This window comes from Labrus bergylta, chromosome 16 (genome assembly GCF_963930695.1).
Source record: "Labrus bergylta chromosome 16, fLabBer1.1, whole genome shotgun sequence".
Taxonomy (NCBI): Eukaryota; Metazoa; Chordata; class Actinopteri; order Labriformes; family Labridae; genus Labrus; species Labrus bergylta.
Window position 1 is genome coordinate 26729360 of NC_089210.1, and position 22523 is coordinate 26751882.

Sequence of the window (22523 nt, forward strand, 5' to 3'; positions counted from 1 at the left end):
TTTTTCTTATGAGATCAATGTCCTTAATGACATCAGCCTGGCATCTAGCACCACTGTTAGGAATCTAGGAATTATATTTGATCAAGATATGTCCTTTAACTCATGCATCACATCAGGCAAATTTCAAAAACAGCCTATTTTCACCTTTATAATATATCTAAGATCAGGCATATTCTGTTGCAAAATGATGCAGAAAAACTAGTTCATGCATTTGTTACCTCCAGGTTGGATTATTCTAATTCTCTTTTGTCAGAACGCTGCAGCTCGTGTATTGACTAGAACTAGGAGAAGGGACCACATTACTCCTGTGTTGGCTTCTCTGCACTGGCTCCCTATAAAATCTAGAATAGAATTCAAGATCCTTCTTCTCACTTACAAAGCTCTAAATGGCCAGGCAACATCTTATCTTAATGAGCTACTAGTGCCGTACTACCCTTCGAGAACATTACGGTCCCAGAATGCAGGCCTGCTAGTGGTACCTACAGTCTCTAAATGTATTATGGGAGGTGAAGCCTTCAGTTATCAGGCTCCTCTTCTCTGGAATCATCTTCCAGCCGGGGTCCGGGAGGCAGACACAGTCTGTATTTTTAAGAAATAGATTTAAAACTTTCCTTTTTGATAAATCTTATAGTTAGGGCTGGTGCTGGTGTAGACCAGCTCCTAGTTATGCTGCTATAGGCTTAGACTACCGGGTGAACTGGCACCTTGAGCTTCTCTGTCTCTCTCTCTCACTGTGCATATACAGTACATCATATTACTGCATGTATCTATCTGTAAATCTCAGTCACTAACCACCTACTTTCCTGGGAGCTCTTGAGCTCTCTTAGGCTCCTCGAGATCTTTGGTTGACGGCCTGCTAGAACAACCCCCCTCTCCCCACCGGATTGTTGCTCCCTATCTCTCTTCCTGTATTTTATCCCATATCTCCCCCTATCCCTTTCCAAGGGATCCGAAGATTTCTGCCTTTTAATGAGGCAGTTTTTTCTTACCACTGTAACTTTTGCTGCTTTGCTAAAGTGCTCATTATGGATAGGCCGGGTCTTTGTAATATAGCATTTTTTTTTTTTTTATAGCAATATCTGCTTTTTGTAACATAACAATGAGTATGGTCTTTTTAGCTGCTCTTTTGTAATGTTAAAAGACAAAGAGTAAGGTCTTTTACCTGCTTTTTGTAAAGTGTCTCAAGATAACACTTGTTATGAGTTGACGCTATACAAATAGAACGCTATTCAATTGATTGATTGATTGATATAAAGGCAAATATTGTCATTATAGTGTTGTGTAGCGGACTCTGTTGCTTCGGCCGCTACTTCCGCGTTGTGTTTTTTACGTCACGTCTTACCTCGGGAAATTTACTTACTCTCTGATGTACGTCGCTTTGGATAAAAGCGTCTGCAAAGTGAATTGTACCATTGTAACCTCATACCACTCCACACCACCCACATGTTGTTCTAGTTGGCTCTCCAGCTTCCTCCTGTAGCATTCCTTTCCCTCTGCGATCTTCCACCTTTGTTCAGTCACCTTTTTCATCTTATCCTTGAACGCTACGATCTTCGTGTTCATGTAGTCTCTGTCTCAATTTCTTAAAATAATTGATTCCTTCCTTTGTAGCTGTTGGAGAACATGACAGAGGTGGTGAGGAAGGGCATCATTGAGGCAGAGCTGCAGCTGCTAAAGGCCAATGAGGAGAAACTCATGGAAGAGGTAGGTGCTTGTGTGTGTGTTTTTAAAGTTTATTCAATTTTATACTTTTGAACTAACAAAGATGATTTCATTTGCTAATTGATCCAGAGTTAAGCCTTTTCATTCAGGATCAAGGTAGATACATATTACACAGCAATCACCGTTTAAGTTTTAGCTTCAGTTTAAAATGAACAGGCTTTTGAAGCTTGCCTCATAACTGGCTTCAAGCACTGTGTCCACCATAGGGTCTGTGACATGATAGCAATTTAAGCCAGCGAACCAACAACAATTGCTTTGGGTGAATGTCAAGCAACACAGGTAATGCATTGCCAATTCAACACTAAAGTATAAATCAGGCTCTGCATATTCCTTTGCTCTCATTGCTTAACCCGCCCTCCCAACCATCAACACCTATCTCACCCATGCTTAATTGTGTTGTGGAGTGTTGGTGAGAGTGCATGAATGTCCAATCTGTTTTTGACTTAATTTGTCTCCTTTTAATATAGGGCATGATGAGACAGCTTCCTTTGGTTGGTTCAATGTTAAACTGGTTTGCTCCGGTTCAAAGCTCCGTGAAAGGCAGGACCTTCAATCTGGCTGCAGGTATGTTACTGAATGGTGACAAAACATATTTGATTTACACATTAATTAAAAAAGGCTACACAAAGCACCAACCTCCAGTGTTGAAAAACTAAGCTAATGTGGAAATGCAAAAACCTGCTCCAGCTTAATCATCGGGCCTCTGAAGCCCCTTTCAGTAGCTCAGGTTTCAGCCATGTTTATTTACAGTCTATGGACCAGACATGCATTTTGGTTTCAGACCAGCCAGAAAATTTAAGTCAAATTTGAGATTTACTGTAAAATCACCAAAAGCAGCAGACATGTACCAGGTTGGGTTGGCCTCAAGGAAGTTCTGGAATATTATAGAAAAATACTTTTGGTGACAACATTAACTTTCAAACACAATATAAATTATAAAAGTAGGAAATATAGAAATATATATATAGAATACACTTTAAATATAAGTAGAATAAGCAGAACTAAGTACCAAAGCACAGGGTATCCAAATAAATAGTAAGCTATATACAAGCACAATAAATTGAATATATGAAAATATTTACAATATTTACAAATATATATGAGCAGTGTTGAACTGTGTAGATATTGCATGGAGTAATACAGACAGTGAAAATGATTGACCAGTTTACAGACTGATTGCACAGTTGTAGTAATATTGAACAATGGAGAACTTTCCAGTTTTGAGTGTAATTAAAGAAGTCCAGGAAATGTGTAAAGTGTATGACTCTCTCAAAGGGAAGAGTTAAAGAATTGTATGGCCAACATATGTCCAACATGACGTGAAACTTTGACAGTATCCTCCTCACTAGCACTGGCCATCACACACTCATAAAACACCCAACAGCATCGTTGATGGACCTCAACCTCCACAGGAAGTAGAGGCAGCTCAGGCCCTTCTTGTAGATGGCCTTGGTGTTCTTTGACCATTCCAGTTTATAATCCAAGTACTCTCCCCAATACTTGTAGTCCTCCACAATGTCCACACTGACCCCCTGGAAGGAAACAGGGGTCATTGGCTAGCGCGCTGGTTAGTACGCGTACCCCATGTATGGAGGCTGTAATCCTCCAAGCAGAATAAAATAGAATTAAAAAAATTTAAGATAAAATGTAAAAAACACAAACTGTACAAAAGGTGCAATGTAGCTGGCGACTGTGGGGCTGAGGAGAGTCTGGGTTATGTGGGAGGAGGGAGGAGGGGGGAGGGCAGGGACATTGTTCATCAGGCTGACAGCAGAAGGGAAGAAACTGTTCTTGTGGCGAGAGGTTTTGGTCTTGATGGACCACAGCCTCTTACCAGAGGGGGGCGTCTCAAACAGTCCATGTGTGAGAGGGGTCGGCTACAATCTTACCTGCACGCCTCAGGGTCCTGGAGGTGTACAGGTCGTGGAGAGATGGTAGATTGCAGCCAATCACCTTCTCTGCAGAGCGGATGATGCACTGCAGCCTGCACTTGTCCTTTGCTGAGGCTGCAGTGTACCAGATTTCAATGGAGGAGGAGAGGATGGACTCAATGATAGCAGTGTAGAAGTGAACCATCATGGTCTTTGGCAGGTTAAACTTCTTCAGCTGCCGCAGGAAGTATATCCTCTGCTGTCCTGTCTTGATGAGGGAGCTGATGTTCAGCTCCCACTTGAGGTCCTGGGTGATGATGGTCCCCAGGAAGCGGAAAGACTCCACAGGAGACACAGTGGATTGATGGTGATGGGGCTGGCGGTGGCTGCATTTTTCCTAAAGTCCACAAACATCTCCACTGTCTTCAGAGCGTTAAGCTCTAGATTGATTTCACCGCACCAGGTCACCAGATGGTCAGCCTCCCACCTGTAGGCAGACTCATCCCCACCAGAGATGAGTCCAATGAGGTTGGTGTCGTCTGCAAACTTGAGGAGCTTGACAGACTGATGACTGGAGGTACAGCTGTTGGAGTACCGGGAGAAGAGCAGAGGAGAAAGAACGGAGCCTTGAGGGGAGCCAGTGCTGATAGTCCTGCTGTCCGAGACATTTTTCCCCAGCTTCATCTGCTGTCTCCTGTCAGACAGGAAGTCTGTGATCCATCTCAGGTGGACTCAGGCACGTTCAGTTGGGAGAGCTTGTCCTGGAGTAGAGCCGGGATTATTGTATTGAAAGCAGAACTGAAATCCACAAACAGGATCCTGGCGTAGGTTCCTGCTGAGTCCAGATGCTTGAGGATGAGGTGGAGGGCCAGGTTGACAGCATCATCTACAGACCTGTTGGCTCTGTAGGCGAACTGCAGGGGGTCCAAGGAGAGGGTCTGTGATGTCTTTGAGGTGGGAGAGCACAAGTCGCTCAAAAGACTTCATCACTACAGAGGTCAGGGCGACGGGTCTGAAGTCATTAAGTCCTGTGGTCCTTGGCTTTTTGGGGACAGGGATGATCGTCCTTGAATAGTCTTAGATGTAAGAAAAGTCAAAAAGTGTCAGTTCAAAAGTTCCCGGTATGTTAAAGGAAAAAAAAAAGTAAGTCTGGGGTATTCAGAGTGTGTGTATAAGTGGTTGGGAAAAAGGGGAATTGTATGTAGGGCTGTGTGTGTGAAGGTGTCAGCGAAAACTGGGCCTACTACACCAAAAAGTGAAGCAGGGGGCGCGCTGGTGGCGCAGTGGTTAGGGCGCGCATCCCATATGTTGAGACTCTCATCTCGATGGTAGGCCCAGGTTCACTTCCACCCGTGGCCCCTTTCCGCATGTCGTTCCCCACTCTCTCTCCCTGGCTTCCGACTCTGTCCACTGTCCTCTCTCTGCATTAAAGGCACGAAAAGCCCAAAATAAATCTTTAAAAAAGTGACCACAAGGTGTCTCTCCCTCAGATCCAGTTGGGAAGGCTCGCCATCTATTTCACTGGACGGGTTACCAGAACAATCCAACAAACAAAAAAAACCTGACCTGTCAAAAGACAAGAGGAATATGTATGATTAATATGCAAATATTAATCATTTTTCTTTTTTAATTATATTTAACATCATGAAATTTCTGTAAACATCTCTTGTTAAATTTTTCTGTATACATTTAACAATTTGAATCATGGATTTAAACATTTAGCTGCCATTAAAATAACTTTTTGTGCAGAACAAACTTCAAAACCCTGAGAAAACCTTATAAGTAAACAATATTTTCATATGTATGTAAACAATTCAGAACAGAATAATCAGTCACTTCATAAAGTGCAAAATACAGAGAATTCCCTCATTGAAAAAAATATGATCATGCTCACCGATCTCTGAGTGAACTGAGCAGACACAAAATATGGCAGCTCCCATTAATGCCACGGGGTTTCTTCCTCCCTGCAACAGTACGTTATTAAAACACTATCAAATCTCCACGTTAGCAAATTTGCATTTTTAGCTAGCGCTAACAATCGGGGGATAACATGTCAACACAGTTACCGATTTGAACCAACCCACGAGCAATCACTTCAACAAGCGACTACTCCGGCAATACCTGTTATCCTCAGCAGAATCTGCCTCAAATGTGTCTCCTAGTTCCCTCGTTTAATTCACTTCAATCAGCTGAGCTCCGACGTTATGACCTCTGTACACAGATAACGGACACAGCACCCTGCTACCCCCAAATCTGAACAGGTGGGCAGGACTAATTGTCGTTGGTGGCTTCTGATTGGCTGAAATGACAGTCACCCAGTTTTTTCAAACGTCCCCATTGGGTGAAAACACGAGAACGAACATCTGATTAAAACTAATATAAAATAGACAATAGAAATACTCCACTTCACACCATTTCTTAAGCAGAATCATTAGGGTATAATAATTCAAAATGTAATAGTCTGTAGTCCATTATCCTATATGTGTTACACACGTCTCCATGAAACACAGGATGTATAAAAGTCTCTGTTTCCTCCCACGAGTAGCTGAAATTCGTCCAGTTTGTTGCAGTGAGCGCACGTTGAAGAGAAAGATGCCTGGTAAAGCTGTGCGTAGTCTGCTCTGGCGGAGACACACTAGCGAGCTGGCCCATTTACCTCTTCTTCGTCGTCTCACAGCACTGACAAAGGTGAGGGCATCTTTGATCAGAATATCCAATAATTCCATGGATTCCATCAGAAAAGTGAGGAATAAGTCCGGTGGAGTTGTCGCCCATATTAATAAGCTCTTCTCTGGTGAAAGAGCTCTGTGTATCTTGACATAAAACGGAGTTAACGCACAAAAACAGACAAAACAACACACTGGGGTGACTGTCCTTGGCGCCATCTAGATGTGAGATGTGACATGTTTCCTGCATGTCATTCCCCACTCTCTCTCCCTGATGTCCAACTATAGCAACTGTCCTGTCTCTCCATTAAAGGCACAAAATGCCCAAAAATTAATCTTTAAAAAACAAAGTCCACCTTGCCTGCCTTGAGTTGAGCAGCTTAGATGTCCTCAGATACTCTAGGTTCTTATGATCTGTCCACACAATAAATGGTTGCTCAGTTTCCTCTAGCCAATGTCTCCATTCCTCGAGGGCAACCTTAACTGCTAGCAGTATCTGATTACCCACATCATAGTTCTTCTCTGCTGCCGACAACTTCTGTGACAGGAAGGCCCAGGGGTGAAGTTTACCATCAGTCGCTGCCCTCTGAGACAGCACGGCTCCCGTACCAACATCCACCTCCACCACAAACTGTCAACTTGGATCAGGCAACATGAGGATAGGAGCAGAGGTGAAACGTTCTTTTAGTGTCTGACAGGCTGACTGCATAAGTACACCAGACGAACTGTGTTTGGGGAGAGTTAGTGCAAGGAGGGGAGAGGTACTAAAGTTATGAATAAACTTCCTATAGAAATAAGCAAAACCCAGAAAACGTTGCAGGGTTATCTCATCCAGGGGAAAAAATCTAAATGTCGTCCATGTACACAAACACAAACTGGTTAAGCATATCTCTGGGAACATCATTTACTAGAGTCTGAAAAACAGCAGGGGCATTGGTGAGCCCGAAAGGTATAACCCAAATATTCATAGTGTCCAGAAGAAGTGTTAAAGGCAGTTTTCCACTCATCCCCCTCCCTTATACGAAAAAGGTGATAGGCATTGCGTAAGTCCAATTTAGAGAAAATCTTAGCACCATTTAACTGTTCAAAAGCAGTGGAAATAACAGATGGTGATGTCATTCAATCCCCTGTAATCAATGCAAGGTCGCAGTGAGTTGTCCTTCTTTTCCACAAAGAAAACCCAGCGCCAGCAGGGGATGAGGAGGGTCAGATGATTCCTGCGGCCAAAGACTCCTCCATGTATTCAGTCATGGCTTTAGTTTAAGAACCGGATAAAGAGTAGAGTCATTCTCTCGGAGGTGATGTCCCAGAGAGCAGGTCAATGACCCAGTCGTAAGGTCTATGTGGAGGAAGAGATTTGGCCCGAGACTTGCTGAAGACCTCCTTCAAATCATAGACACAGGGAGGAACTTGAGTAAGATCAGGATCACTGGTAGCAGTAGTGGTAACGCTAACCGTTGTAGCCGTCACAGGGGAAAAACAGTTAAGTTTACAATCTTGCCCCCAGGAAATGATCTGACCTGTGGCCCAATTAATGTGAGGGTTGTCAAGTTTCAGCCAGGAGTGACCAAGGATTAACTGAAGTTGAGGGGTGTCAAAAACATGGAAGCTTAGACTTTGAGTGTGAGGGAGGGAAACACAGAGACTATATACTGAAGGGAGGTGGAGACAACAAGATACAGATGAGACACATCAGGTAATCACTTGAGTGGGAGACACTGGGGGAATGGCAGAAGGGATCAGTCTAGTCTGGAGCTGTGACACTAGTAATGGATTGGCCATAACAAACACCATGTTCAAGTATAGGAATGTTCATAAGTGTACCTGGTACCAGAACACCCTAGGCCAAAGATCGATGATCGACTTTGTAGTTGTTTCGTCAGATCTGCGGCCGTATGTTTTGGACACTCAGATAAAGAGAGGAGCAGAGCTGTCAACTGATCACTACCTGGTGGTGAGTTGGATCAGATGGCAGAGAAGGCTGCTGGACAGACCTGGCAAACCCAAATGTGTAGTGCGGGTGAACTGGGAACGTCTGGCAGAGGGCCGTGTCTGTGGGGTCTTCAACTCCCACCTCCAGAAGAACTTCTCCCTCATCCCGTGGAAGGTTGGGGACTGTTAGGTGGGGGTTATTTCTGTATGAGATGGACAATTATGAAATCGTGAAACAGACTGTGGATCATCTTAGATTTATTCAGCCATGGTCAGACAACACAGAAACACAACACACATGGCTGACAAAGTGCAGACCATCGCTGACCCATGCTGACCAAGATCTCACAATCATTGACAATCATTGGCAAAGTGGCCATCATGGGCAAAATGGCAAAATGGCAAAGTCTTCATCACACAGTGTGGCTTATATTCTGCTTGAAGGTACAGCCCAAAAATTCCTTTCCATTTGGGTACATCACTATAAAACAATAAAGATGACATGACACTGATTTGTATACGTAACAGATGTAGACTCTCTGTCTAGCAAACAGTTGCTGACAACATATAGTTGGCTCCTATCCATTTATAGATCTGCTACTACTTAGGTGCTTCACCCATATAAGGTTACAGCTTCACAGACCCAAAAGTAGAATTACTGTGAGATGGTTGACACAATTTAAAGACATGTCCACAAAATTATCAAGATGAATGAATCCATGAAAATACGTACTAACAGGGACATGGAGTCCGAGTGGTCCATGTTCAAAGCCTCCATTGTGGAAACTGCGGCTAGGAGTTGCGGCCAGAAGACCGTCAGTGCCTGTCGTGGCGGCAACCTCAGAACCCGCTGGTGGACACCAGTGGTGAAGGAAGCCGTCAGGCTGAAGAAGGAGGCCTTTTGGGCTTGGTTAGCCCTGAGGTCTCTAGAAGCAGCTGACAGGTATCGGAGGGCTGTGGCTTCAGTGGTTGCGGAAGCAAAAACCCAGGTGTGGGAGGAGTTCGGGGAGGCTTTGGAGAAGGACTTTCGGTTGGCCTCAAGGAATCAGCAAGGAGCAATCTCAACATCAACGAATGTTCCTGGTATAATTGAGGAGTGGACAAAATGATCCAAGGAACAAGCAGCTCAAATAAGTGGTGGCTTGGCCTTACCTGAAGAAATGATTGGGGCTCAGAAATCCAAGAACGGAAGATGCACATCCACACACCCAGCTAGGGGGAGGCCATGGTGTAGGCCAAGAATCAAGTTATATTTTAGGGAGATTTTGCTGCTGTTTTAGTAAGTCACCAGAAAAACACAGTTAGGGAGAAACAGAAAGATGTAGGGCAGGCTGGTGTGGACTTTTGAAGAGCAGAGGGGTGTATGTCGATGGGGGAATTAATTCATTGTTTTATTGATTTTATTTCAGATTACAGTTATTTTCGTTGAAAGACATAAGAGTCTAAATGCTATTAGTATTATTCTGTTCCAAGTTGGAGTTGTTGTTTTTTCAAACTAAAACATCTTCTGTTAATACCTTTTTCAATTTGGGATTTATTTGTGACTCAGAAGTCAGAACAATTTTTTCATAATTATGGCAGCTCCAAAGTCACTTTATTTTGTTCTTACAAATAAAGTTTGTATAGCAAAAATGCCATTCTTGTCTGGTGAGCTGAAAGGGGGATATTCAACTATAGAAATATTATTTACAAATAAAAATGTGAAGTTTGAGGTAGGGCTGCACAATAAATTGCAATAAGTTTGAATATATCACATTTAATCTGTAATTTATATTATTTTATAGCAATGCTTTCTCACTCAGCATGTGTACATTTTATTTAAGCTCATGCTAGCCATCAGTTACTCTTAGATTAACTGGTGCCAACCTAGTGGTGAAACAAAGATTTTCTGATTTTTTTTAAATGCTGCATGTTGCATATAACTATAAATAAATGCCAAAAGGTGTTCTTCGTATCATTTTAGTTACTGCATTTCATATTATCATCACAATATTGAACAATATTAATGCAAATCAAATGTTTTTCAGTATTCATGCAGGCCGAATGGACATAAAGTCAAAAATATTTAAGTTATGATTTAATAGGGAATTGTCGACATTGTCCATATAAACTCAAGACAGAAAAGATATTGCACTGCCTTTTTTCCCCAGTATCATTGAGGTTTGAGTGCTTTGCTCTGAAACATCCAGTTGGATGCAACCAATTACCTTCAGGTTAACTTGCTTCTACAATGCTTTTTGGACTGCTCTTGTTTGTTATTCAAATTGTAAAAAGAGTATCAGAGTATGTAAATATTTGCTAGTATTTGTGCATTACATATGCATGTGGGTGGTATCTGTCAACAGGTTCCTTGGACTCCACTGAGATGACTTACTCCACCAAAGTCCAGACAGGCAAGCCATCCCTGCAGGACCCTGCCAATTCTTCATTAAAGAAACTTCCAGGTAGGATTGTCTGGGAGGCTATTTACATTGGAATGTAATGCATAATAATTATCTGAGCACAAGTGGACAGCATTGATGACAAGTGTAAAACCACCCAGGATACATTCATTCCCAAAATGTATTAAATTCAAACTGTGTCTTGTATTGATCAATTCATTGACAGTACATTTCATGACTGAATTATGCTGGGAGCAAAGGAAGAGGGTGAGATAACTCTTGGAATGAAATGTTCTTTATTGAAAATTACATTTCAGAGTACAGTCCACTGTAACACATAGACTGTAACTCCATGTGCTTGGAATTACATGAGTGGGATTTGATAGACCGAATCAAAGTACCATCAAAGTTTATCATAATGCAGCCCAGTGAGGGAACAAATATTTATAACCTGGATGCGTGTTGAATGTGGACACTCGCTGACAAACCTCATTACTGTATTGTGAGGAAAATGGTCAGGGCTACATGTTTATTTGCATATAGAAATGCAAAGTAATATCCGATTACAAGTAGTCACCCAGAACACATTTAAGATGCATATTAATTCCAGGTGTGAACAGCCATACTTAAAGCTGTCCATTTGGAATTGCATCATCAAGGACACAGATAAATTCAAGGATTCAGGATACATGGGTCAATGTGATATTTTGCATCACAGACTGTGTGATTTACTCAAAACTGTTTATTCAAAATGTCCTTAAAATGTATGAGAACCAGAGGTTGCGCTAGTCTTTGTTGTTGTCTGTCATTTTGATGGACAGGGTCGTAAAATTTCTGTCATAATCTATAATGATCTGTCATTTGCATTTCTTTTGCATTTTTTATGATAATGAGACATTGCCTATTATTTATTAACTATTTATTATAGAATTTGATCATAGAAAGTCGATCACATGAGTTCAGATAGCCTACAGGACAAAACAATAAGTAATTAATTATGCACACTCACCACCAACTGGACTGGGAGTCTACTGCAGGTGCTTAACATGTGGTGGATCCCCGGTGATTCTAATCTGTCTAAACTACAGACAGCCTTCAGATTTTTCTGTCATTGTTAAAAAAGTTCAGTCAAAGACGGAAAATAGGTTAACTCAGTGGTTCCCAAACATTTTTTGCCAGGCCCCCCTTTCAACATAAAAATGGCTTTGGGCCCCCCCACACGTTACCGAATACATTTTGTGTGTATGTGTATATATATATATATATATATATATATATATATATATATATATATATATGTATATATATATATATATATATGTATATATATATGTGTGTGTGTGTATACAAAAAATACTGACAATAACATCCTTTATAGTCAAATATCTGTATTTTTATCTACCTGCAGGGCAAAACGTTTGTCCCGTATCTTGTCATTAAGCTGCTCCTCGATGTCTTTTGACATGTCATAAATACATCTTGCAATAGTATTGTCTGACAGAGGGATAGTTTTTAATTTACTGGCTGTTGCTTCATCAATCATAGTAGAGACCATATCAGCAATGGCGGGTAGTATTAATTCCTCAGCGATGGTGTGTGGCTTTTTACACTTAGCAACTCTATATGCCACTTTATATGATGCCAGTTGAGCATTTGACGGCAAAACGGCTGCTTTGGTAAAGGTGCTCTGCTGTGTACGACAGCTGAGAAGTTTCTTTTTGAAGAACTCAACAGGCTTCTGTGTGTGTGCGGGATGGGTTGTTTCTAGATGCCGTTTTAACCTGTTTGGCTTCATGCTGTCAGATGCTAATACTTCGAAGCACAACACACACTGTGGTCTCTCTTCGTTACCCACCGTTGTACAGGTGAAGCCAAGGGCGAGATATGACTCGTCATACTTTCTTGTCTTTGATTTTGATGTGCTATTTGATGAAGATTTATTGTCAGCTTTACGTTTTGCTGGAGGTCCTCTCTCAATATTTGCCATGCTTTGCTGGTTGCGCTAACTGCAGTGATTGGAAATTGGAATTCGTCTTTTCCCCCAAAACTTTTCGCGCCCCCCGCCCACAACTTGTTCTCTATGTTCTCTGATGAGAACATATGGTTTCACAATAGAAGGCATGTATTGACATCACTTTTCCTCTTCATCACACCCCATCAGTGGGACAGAGTGGCCAAACATAAAAAGATACCACTGCCTGCGGTGGGGGACACGATGAAAACAAATCTGTTTAAATTTAGGACATTTACATTTGGGCAGAAATCTGGTTTCCTCATATGTACATGATCTTAAAGCCAAGGCATTAGCCTTCACAAAGACGAGCATGAGGACATACATAAGCCCGATTAGATCAGCTTAATTTCCCTTAGCTGACTGTTTTAACATCCACTAACAACGGTCTCAATTCGATCATGTTTCAGTCAGTACAGTATGTGGGGTTGGTAACTCGCAGTCTCGCACGTTCACTGAACTGTAGTACTGCAGGAGTCCTGATTCTCTCTCTCCCGCGGCATCAGTCAGTGAGGGCGCGGTCACACTGGCCATCCGTACCGTGGCCAAGCACGCTTCAACCCTAAAGTTCAGTTTGTTTGGCCAGTGTGAATGCTCTGTGCCCAGGCACGGTACACTTGCTTGGCTTTGGCACACTTCGGAGAGGTGTGCTTCAGCACGGTACACTTCATGCACAAGCACGCGGGTACACAACGTTGACAGCCTTCATTATGGAGCAATCCAAAGTTTCGCCCGCGCGTCTATTTTAATTTTTAATTTATCATTGGCTGTGTCGCAAAGTCAGTAAAGTAGCCGTTATGCTCTCTGTGTTGTTCTCCGATGTGCAGAGGCGGACTTGACTGCGCGTCCCTTTTTTCTCTCTCTCTCTATCTTTAGTCCGCCCGTTTATCACCTGAGCACGCCCTGAGTCTCTCTCTCCCGCTCAGTCAGTGAGTGATTCGTATACTGAACGTACTGAACAGAACGGTCGGGGAAATATATATATGATTGTTTTAGCAGCTTTCAGTTTGCAAACTGTAACTGTAGGTAACAGTGTAGGTTGTAACTGTAACTATATCCAACTAAATTCTCAGCTCATTGGCTTATTATTCACCACCGGCCGTTCTCAGTACGATCGCGAGCAGAACTAAATGTTCGGCCGTGTTTCAGCTTGTTAAGTTCTGATTCGCAGGCAGAGCTGCGGTGAAGCACTGAACGATTCGGTGAACAAATCTTTTGAACGAATCACTTTACTGAACTGATTCTACTGATTCAGTACATTGCGAACTGCTTTTCACATCACTAGTGTCTGATGTGTCCTTGAGCAAGACAGTTGAAAGACAATATAAACTGGTCTCCAAAGAAAGTAGGTAATTAAGGATGATTCAGTTCTGAGTAACTACCCATTTTGATGAAAATTACTGCATTGCATCTCTCCATGAAGGGGGGATGGTTTTCTTTTCTTGCACCTAGTTAAACGTTTTCAATAGTGTCAGAACGAATTGGTCTTGCATTGTTTTGTACCATTCTGAGGTGAAACCATCTGTCCCTGGGGATTCCCCACCCCTTTAGTGTGCCAATTGCCGATATTATTACTTATTTTGTTATATTTATTAATTTATCATTTTGTTAATTTGTGACCGTCTCTAAGTATATTGAACATATTAAAGCATCAATCTTGTGCCCATCGTTCATATGTGATAGTGAGTATAGTGCTTCGTAATATTTTTTCGAAGCATTGTTGAATTATCTTGGGACCGGTTTCTATTACATTTGTTGTAGGGTTTCCTATTTTGTGTATAATTCTATCAGCTTGTTGTTTTTGTAGGATAAGAGCTTCAGTGATTTCCCCCGTCTCATAATATTGTTGTTTTGTAAAAAATAAGTAGCTTTTTTTGTATTTCATGCATATTTATTTCATCTATTTCTTTTTTAATTGTATTATTTTGGATTTGGTGTCATTCTTGAGGGTTTCTGAATGTTCTTTTTGGCATTTCTTCAGTTCATCCTCTAAGTCTCTGAGTTTTCATTGTCTAATTTTCTTTTCATAGGAGGAGATAGCTATTTTTCTGCCTCTAATAAACTGGGTTATTTAAAATGTTAGAGTTCAACCTCAAGAGAGAAGACCTAGTCCTATTATCAACATGTAGACAGGACTATGGTCGGAAAGAGTGCTGGGACCCATCCCACGTTTATGTAATCTTTAAAGGTCTTTTTTAAATCTAAAGAAATAGTCTATCCATGAATAAACTTTGTGAGCAGACGAATAGTGTGTATAATCTCGTCCATTTGAATTCACCTCTCTCCACACATCCACAATTACTATTTTGTACATCAAAGTATTCATTCTTTGGGACTTCCGGTTTGTAGCCGACAAGGAAGGTTATGCAAGTGTGAGGCCTGTGGGTGCATCTCAACAAACGCCTATATTTTCTAATATATTTCTCAAAACCACATTTGTTAAAACCTCTGAGATAATTTCCTCTTTGACATGGTACATAGCACAGTACAACTTCAAGGGTATTAAGGATACTTCATTGCTGACAACCAGACCTGCGCTTGCAACCAAAATGGCGACCGGCTCCCCTAAAGAAGGCCGCAGTTATGCCGGCCATTCGGGAAAGTAAGGAAGAACTTTCAAGACAAATAGACACCAAAACAACTTCCATTCAGTCCTCACTTTCTAAAATTGAAACATCGCTGTCGACACTAGCTGACCAAGTTGAGGAAATGGAGGGCAAATGAGGTCAACATTAAAGACACCACCAAGCACATTGTGAAGTCGGAGAAAGAGGTCCAATCTCTCAAAGACAGAGTGGACGACCTGGAGAACAGGGGCAGGCGTAATAATATTTGCATACTCAATCTCACTGAGAAAGCGGAAGGCTGTGACGCAGCTGTTTTTTGGAGCGGATCATACCAGACATTCTCGGCGTCAAACATTTTTCTGCTCCCATTACTTGCCAGAGGGCACGCTGTGGGCTTCTCGGGAGTGCTTCTGGCAGCAGTGGCCCCCTCTGAACAGTGTGCTCTTTCTATCTGCAAATCGGGCACGTCCTTGGATAGACCAAGACCCTCTCAAAGCAGATTTTGCACGAATGTCACCATCGTTGGTGATTCTTTCTCTGCTCCCCATACATTCTCACATTCTCGCGTCTGGAGCGACTCTAAAAGCCATTAAAGCCATTTTCACAAATGTACTCCGGATAGTATCTAGATAATTACGGGAGGACTGCTACAGAGATTCTCCCAACCTGGCTGTTCACATATACTCCTCAGACCTCCCAGACGGGAGGTAAGATGTGACGTAAAAAAACAATGCTGAAGTAGCGGACTAAGCAACAGAGTCCCCTACACGACGCTATAATGACAATATTTGCCTTTATATCAATGCTATATCAATATATGTGTAGTCCAACGGAATGACATCAACAAAAGAGCGGAGAACAACATACTGGCGAACAGAAAATTATGTGCACAGAGATCATAGTGGTCGTGTGCAGACACTCTTTACACCGTGCAGCGGTCACAGTCTATAAACATCACTTGGGTCCAGTCCGGAATTCTCCGGGAGAATATGCAGTTGCGTTCTCACATCAGCTCACTCGGATTTGCTGCAGAAAAAATACTAGGGGTCTGGCAGGTGAAACGTCTGTTCACGTTCACATATACAGCCCCTCCAGGTAATCTCCTGAGTTTTTCAGCAGATTTCCATATGTGTGAAAAGGGTTTAAAGTCAGTTAGCTGGTCCTCTATCTTCCTGTGTAGCTTCAGCATGTCTGTCACAACTTCTTCCGCGTTTTAGATCCTCTCCTCTGTTTTCTCGATTTGCCCCTCTGCTTCATCCATTCTGGTGTTCGCCTTCAAAATTTGTTCTTTGATTGTCTCTAATTGTGCTTTTATTTCTTGCCGAAACCCTATGAGTTCTCGCAGAATCAGCTCCAAGTCGGCCATATTTCCATCCGAGGCTAGTGTTGTTTATCCCCCTTGCTGCTTGTTAGCTGCTAGTTAATTGCGTTGTTGTGACTCGTCTCCTTCACCATTTCTACTTTCTGCTGGCGTTTACTGCTCGATGTCTTGGTAGATGCCTTACCCCCTCTCTTTATGCTTTTAGTTCGGATTGTTTTCTCAGTTGGAAAGGGAGTATTTTCCAATGACTCTGGTTCTTTCTCAAGGTCCTTCTCTACGCAGCCATCGTTACAGTGTTCCGACTGGAAGTCCTCCCCCATTAACCAATTTTTAACTAGTAGTTAGTCCCTCATTCATTCCCTAGTAACTATGCAAAAAATCTGTGTACCTTTTCTACCTGTTAAATACATTTGAACTAATAGTTAGTTCCTCATTCGTCGCCCATTAATAATGCAGAATTTGTGTACCATATTATAAAGTGTTACCCAAGTCCTTAATGCAAAGTAAAATCTGTATAATGCCATTGTTATTTAATTAAGTACAGAATATTAACCTTTATCTTTTGGACACATGGTTTGATCAGAGCTCACAACACATGTTCTAGAGAGAATCCAATTATTTACAAAGCAGAGCAATCACCTGTTCTTTCTTGACTCTTCTTAAAACAAGAATATTTTCCTCTCTGGTGCCTATAGTTCTTGAAAAGCTGTTGAAAGTTCTCTTATTAAGGGAGCATTAAAAAAGAAAAAAAAATTCTCTGTATTCTCCAAGCATTTTCTTTCTTTTTCATAGTGACGCACAAAGAATTCTGAAAATGTATTGTCAATTAAATCTAATGCACTTGGGGAACTTTTCATTCACAGGTCAGAGGTTATTCCAGCGCTCAGGGGCAGGCTTGGACTCCTTTAGTGAAACAAACTCCATCGAACAAGCCAAGAAGACAACAAGGGAGGGGAGTACCACACCAAGCTTAATAATCAACCAACCGTTATCTCCACCTGCATCTGAGGAAAACTCACACACTGCAAGTTATGTTGCACCGGACTTATCTGTGCAGGTGCAAACACAAGTGGAGACTGATGTGATCTCTGACAAGAAGCACTCTGAAGACCAAGATGGATCAGAGAGGGATATAGGGGTTTCTGCAAGATTCTGAAATCAACTCTTCCAGTTTTAAAGTTTCTGACAAAGCTTATGGGCAATATTTGAGTTGTCTTTGTCCCACTGAGTCAAATCAAAAGATGTCAAAGGTATTTGAATTGGGATACTTCAAGAATGCCTTTTACCTTCTTGCAAAAAAATGGCCGTGGGAGTGTTACTTCAATTCAAAACTGGATTGGCATCAGACTTTTTAATTATACATGCTAGTGAAATAAGCAGTTGTATAAGGAATTTCATTATGGTCTGATCATGGGTAAACTATCTTGAGATGTCCTGCTGTCAAATGTCCTCGTAGCTGTACAAGAAAAGTCTTGACATGTAACGACGTCAGAAATTGGCTATGCATTCATAAGGATAACAAAAATGCACAAAATCAGATGATAAAATGTAAATGAAAAATCCTTACGTTACACGTAGAAAGAAATAGTAATCAGAGACTTCCTTCCAACGTTGTATTTTTTTTAACTCTAATCTCTCTGTTAATGAATGGCTTGGGGGTTTCTTGTTGTATATAAGAGCAGATTATATCTTTATTGCACTAAGAATTTATTTAGCTACTAAAAAGTTTTTTTTGTTCCTTTTTAAGGAGTTGTTCCAAAAATAGGGGGGCGTTGGAGTTAAGATAACTCACCCATTTACTCCACAATTCAACATCAGCAGAGCATCACGGAACATCTACTGGTTTAACAACTCACTTAGTTCTGAGAATGTATGGTATATCCAGCTCATTTAAACAGGGGAATTTATCTTTCTCATAACTAGAACTTTCACTTTTGATAAGCTTGTCTCGTACCATCACATATTGCTGTCAGGTGTTACGGTTTAAAGAGTAACATGGGTAACAGGCGGCCTTTGGCTGCATGAAAAAAGTTCTCTTGAATGCCTCTTTGATTATTTTTTATTATCAATCAAAATATACTTATCAGATATGTATGATATGTATTTAATGAAAACCAAACAAAGTAACATTCGCAAATACTGTTTTGTCAACAACCTCAGAGGCATATGGCTCAGTCAAGTCGTCAGATAACAGGGTCACACATTGAACCATAACACCAGCAGAGACACTTTAAATGTTTAGTCCTTACTGTAAATATAATTCACATACGATTTAAATCTCGCCATCAAAATGCTAAAAAGTAAATTACTATCGTCAATGTAAATTAAAATTAAAACTTGATACTACTAGTAATGTGCCTACGAGTTTTAAACACTCCCTTCACATGTGCACTGCCCAACAATTAGTGTAAGATAAAAAAGAATAACAGGCTTAAAGATTATTAGAAAAAAGTCTGTGACATAAATACAGCTATATTTTTTCCAAGGAAATAAAAAGATGACATGAAAAGACAACGCAAAGTCAGAATATAAGTTCAAGTTGTGATGTTTTAAAATAAAGATGTATTTCCACGATTTAAGAAACATTAGTTTGAAGTTGTTATGAGATAAACTTTAAGTTTATTTAAAAAACAAGATATTAAAAGGATGATCTATTATTTGGCAAAAGTAGAGTGTTGTAAGAGTACACTCAGAGTAGAGGTCAAACACTTGTGTGAGGCTGCAGTACTAATGTGGTTATGCAGAACTTGTGTATGTTTCCTATCTAAATTAACTTAAGTAAGCCATAGATTTTTCCATGAACTTCTATTAGGGAACTGATATTTTTAGGAACTTGCCTTTCACACACACACATCTGGTTCTGCATGAGGTCTCAGCCTATAAAATATGTTTTCCTTGCCGCTGTTGCCAATCCATTTATTAAGTCGTGTCTCTGTCAATAATATTAGGGGTTTTCTAGGGGTTTTTTAGGGGTGCTCTATTAACATATTTTGTGAATTGAAATCTAATTAATTTAGAGGAGGACTTTCTTTTGGTTTAAAAACAAAAAAAGCTCAAATTTTGTATGTCTTGGTTTTAACATACTGCAGGGGGAATTTCAAGTATGTTTCAAATTATGTTTTTGCATCAAAAAATGTAAAAAAAAAAAAAAAAAAGATGTGTTGGCCAACTCTTTATCATTTTAGAAACAGGTTACCCCCTTTTAAAATGCAATGTAATATTTGAACAATTAAGGAAGGGAAATCAACCAAACACTTAATTATGGTCCTTTGCAGTAGTCTGACACTTTTGACACTTTGACATAATGACACTTTTTCTATAAACTCTTAAATAATTGCTGAAAACGCCAATAATTGTAACCATAGCTTTGGTAATTACGATTAAGTTTATTTTCCCCTTTACTATTGCACATACAGCGAGGGTAATAGTATTGTTCAGGGTTTGTGTGTATTTTTGGGGTTTTTTGCTTCTTTTTATGTTTTTGTTCATTTAATTTTTCCTTTGTCAGTAAAACTGGTTATATGTCAAGGAGGAGTGTTGCTTTACAGGTATAAACTGTCTAAGGAATTTTTATTTTATTTGCCAAAACATTCTGCAAGACCCTGATGAAGAACTTCCTTGATGAAATTACACTGAACATAATTCAAATGTCACATAAGGGGTGAAAACATCATAGCTTTATTTTTTTTGTGTATTTTGCCTTTTTGTTCTAGTTGATTTGATTCAGAAATGCTTAGCGATACACCTGCCAACCACAATCGACATAGAAGACACTTTCAAACATTACATTTTTACATTGCTTGTTTGCCTTCAAAACTGATATTTTCATTCTGACAAAGGTTGTTACCAACATGTATAAAGCCCTATTTCATAGTTTGACATGTTACAGACCTGTCATATCACTGAAACCGCACCTTTCACTGGTGTCATTATGGGGAAGAAGATATGGGTTATGTCTAGACAGCACACTAAATATAATATTTTCATAGGAACTTCTCTGAACATGCAAATTTGTCTTGCACTACTTGAAGCACTATGATGGTTCTTTACAGTTCAAGACCAACAGCTTCTCATAAGTGGCTGTCCAGGAGCCACTGGTAAAGAGAAACTGGGATTAAGTGGAGCTCCTATTTGTGGGGCAAGGTTGGAGCTGGCTGATGAGAAAAACGCTGGGTATAAGGTTGCAGAGGTAAATGTTGAAACTGATATGGAGCTGTAGTACCTGAATGGTAAACGGATGGCTAGGAACTGGTTGATGACACTTAATCACAACATGCGTCTATCTTTGTCACGCTCTCTCTGAGTATAATTTTGGTTGTTTTCAGTTGAGAAATGTCACTCTATATGATAAGGTCATAATATGTGCTGCGGAAATTCATATTTAATAAATGAATTTGATTACTCTGGATTATAAACACTTAAATATTTTATTAATACTTACATACCTTCTACATACATACTTAATACAGAACATTTTGCACTTCAACAGACAGCAAACCTCACAGCCGAAGTTCACTGTGACGTGTCCTATGACCAGTTTATAGTTTATGATAATTAGAGCAGTTAGGGTGACAAGCGGACACACGGACATCAGTGTACACTTATTACATGTTGGAGCTGTTTGGACAGCATCAGTCTGTTACCAGAGACTACAGTCTGTAGGGCAGATCTCACTATTCTGTGCTAAACTGATTTACATTATTAGATTAGAACTGATTATCGATTGAAGTTTCTGTTATATATCTCTCCACCTATGTGCTCAAAGTTTCAAGTCTCTCCACCTCTGTGCATAATGGCACACTCTCGCGTATCTGTATGAGCTCACTCACTTTCAGAGGTTGTTCTGCAGTTATTAAAATAATTATCAACTAGAACTCCAAAATCTAGGATAACATCTATGGAAGTGACTAGTGATCAGAATTCAAATGATAAAGCTAATTTGAAAATGCCATTTCAAATTAGCACCAAAGAACGGTCCCGGGTAGATTAATGAAACACAACTAAACTTAACAAACTGAAAGAAAACACAGTCTCACCAACCTGCCACAAACAAAAAGTGTTCCCCCCAGACTCTGGCTGAGTCTACTTTTATGCTTTTCTTGGCCCCGCCCTAATTCGAGCAAACTATTTTAGTCATAAAGGGAGGCCAAAGAACAAAATTCCCACTAAAACAATAATATATCATTTAACAGCAAAAAATCATTGTCATATTTCAACTGGGAATCTAAAGCACAATATCAACTTAAAACAGGAAACAGGACACTTGTTTTTTTAACCTTTTAAGTAGAAACAAGAAACACAACACATAGAGTGCATCCGATTTGTCCCTCCTATCCCCTCTTATCCCCTATCCACTAACCCCGGGGAAAACGTCATGAGGTTAAGGAAAGATGTTAGGATAATTCATAAAGGATTTAGGGAAAGGCGATTGCGTTGCTCTGACAATCCAACCGCATTTACACTAGGTGACGTGATTAAATGTGACAGCCCGGCGGAGGTTAATGACGTGGGTCTGCTGTGGTGAAACTACAATGTTCCAAAAATGGACTTCTAAAAGGGCATCTAAAAAACTTTGTCCTGTGACTTCTTACCAGTGAAATAATCCTAATTACCACAAGGAATTTAAATAAAAGGCATATAGGCTACCAGGCTACGAGTAACAAAAGTGAAACCATCACCTTCCTGTCCACTCATAAATCAACATTAATCCAAAATAAGTGTGATTGTATGAAATTAATTGTTACCTTTATGCAAGATATACATATTTTTTAAGCATACAAATGTACAACTGTACAAAGCATTCTTAAGTGCATGAAATATGTTGAATAAAACATCATGTGGCTAAAAATGTCCTGATCTGCGTCCCTTTACAGTCATCGTTAATTTTTGTGAATGGTTGGATGCGCGACTCGCTTTAAATGTTGCGGCTGCAAGGAATTGTAATGCGCCTTCACAGGGAGGTTGTGTTATGAGGTCGAGTGGGGTGTCCAGCTCGACCATACAGCATCACTCAAGGGCTGAGTGCAATGCTCTTGTGGGGGGCTGTTCGAGA

At 40.5% G+C, this 22523-nt stretch overlaps 1 protein-coding gene across 5 annotated transcripts in view; it reads left to right on the forward strand.

Moving 5' to 3' along the window:
• The window catches only part of pdxdc1 (pyridoxal-dependent decarboxylase domain containing 1), a 72151-nt gene extending 51272 nt beyond the window's left edge, over nt 1-20879 (forward strand). For all 5 annotated transcript variants that reach the window (XM_020644212.3, XM_020644213.3, XM_065964411.1 and 2 more), the window contains 4 exons: nt 1612-1704; nt 2190-2286; nt 10537-10635; nt 17335-20879. In XM_020644212.3, the coding sequence (XP_020499868.1) occupies nt 1612-1704; nt 2190-2286; nt 10537-10635; nt 17335-17627 (582 nt within the window). In that variant the 3' untranslated portion in view covers nt 17628-20879. The remainder of the gene's footprint in view (nt 1-1611; nt 1705-2189; nt 2287-10536; nt 10636-17334) is intronic.
• Nucleotides 20880-22523: the final 1644 nt, after the last annotated feature.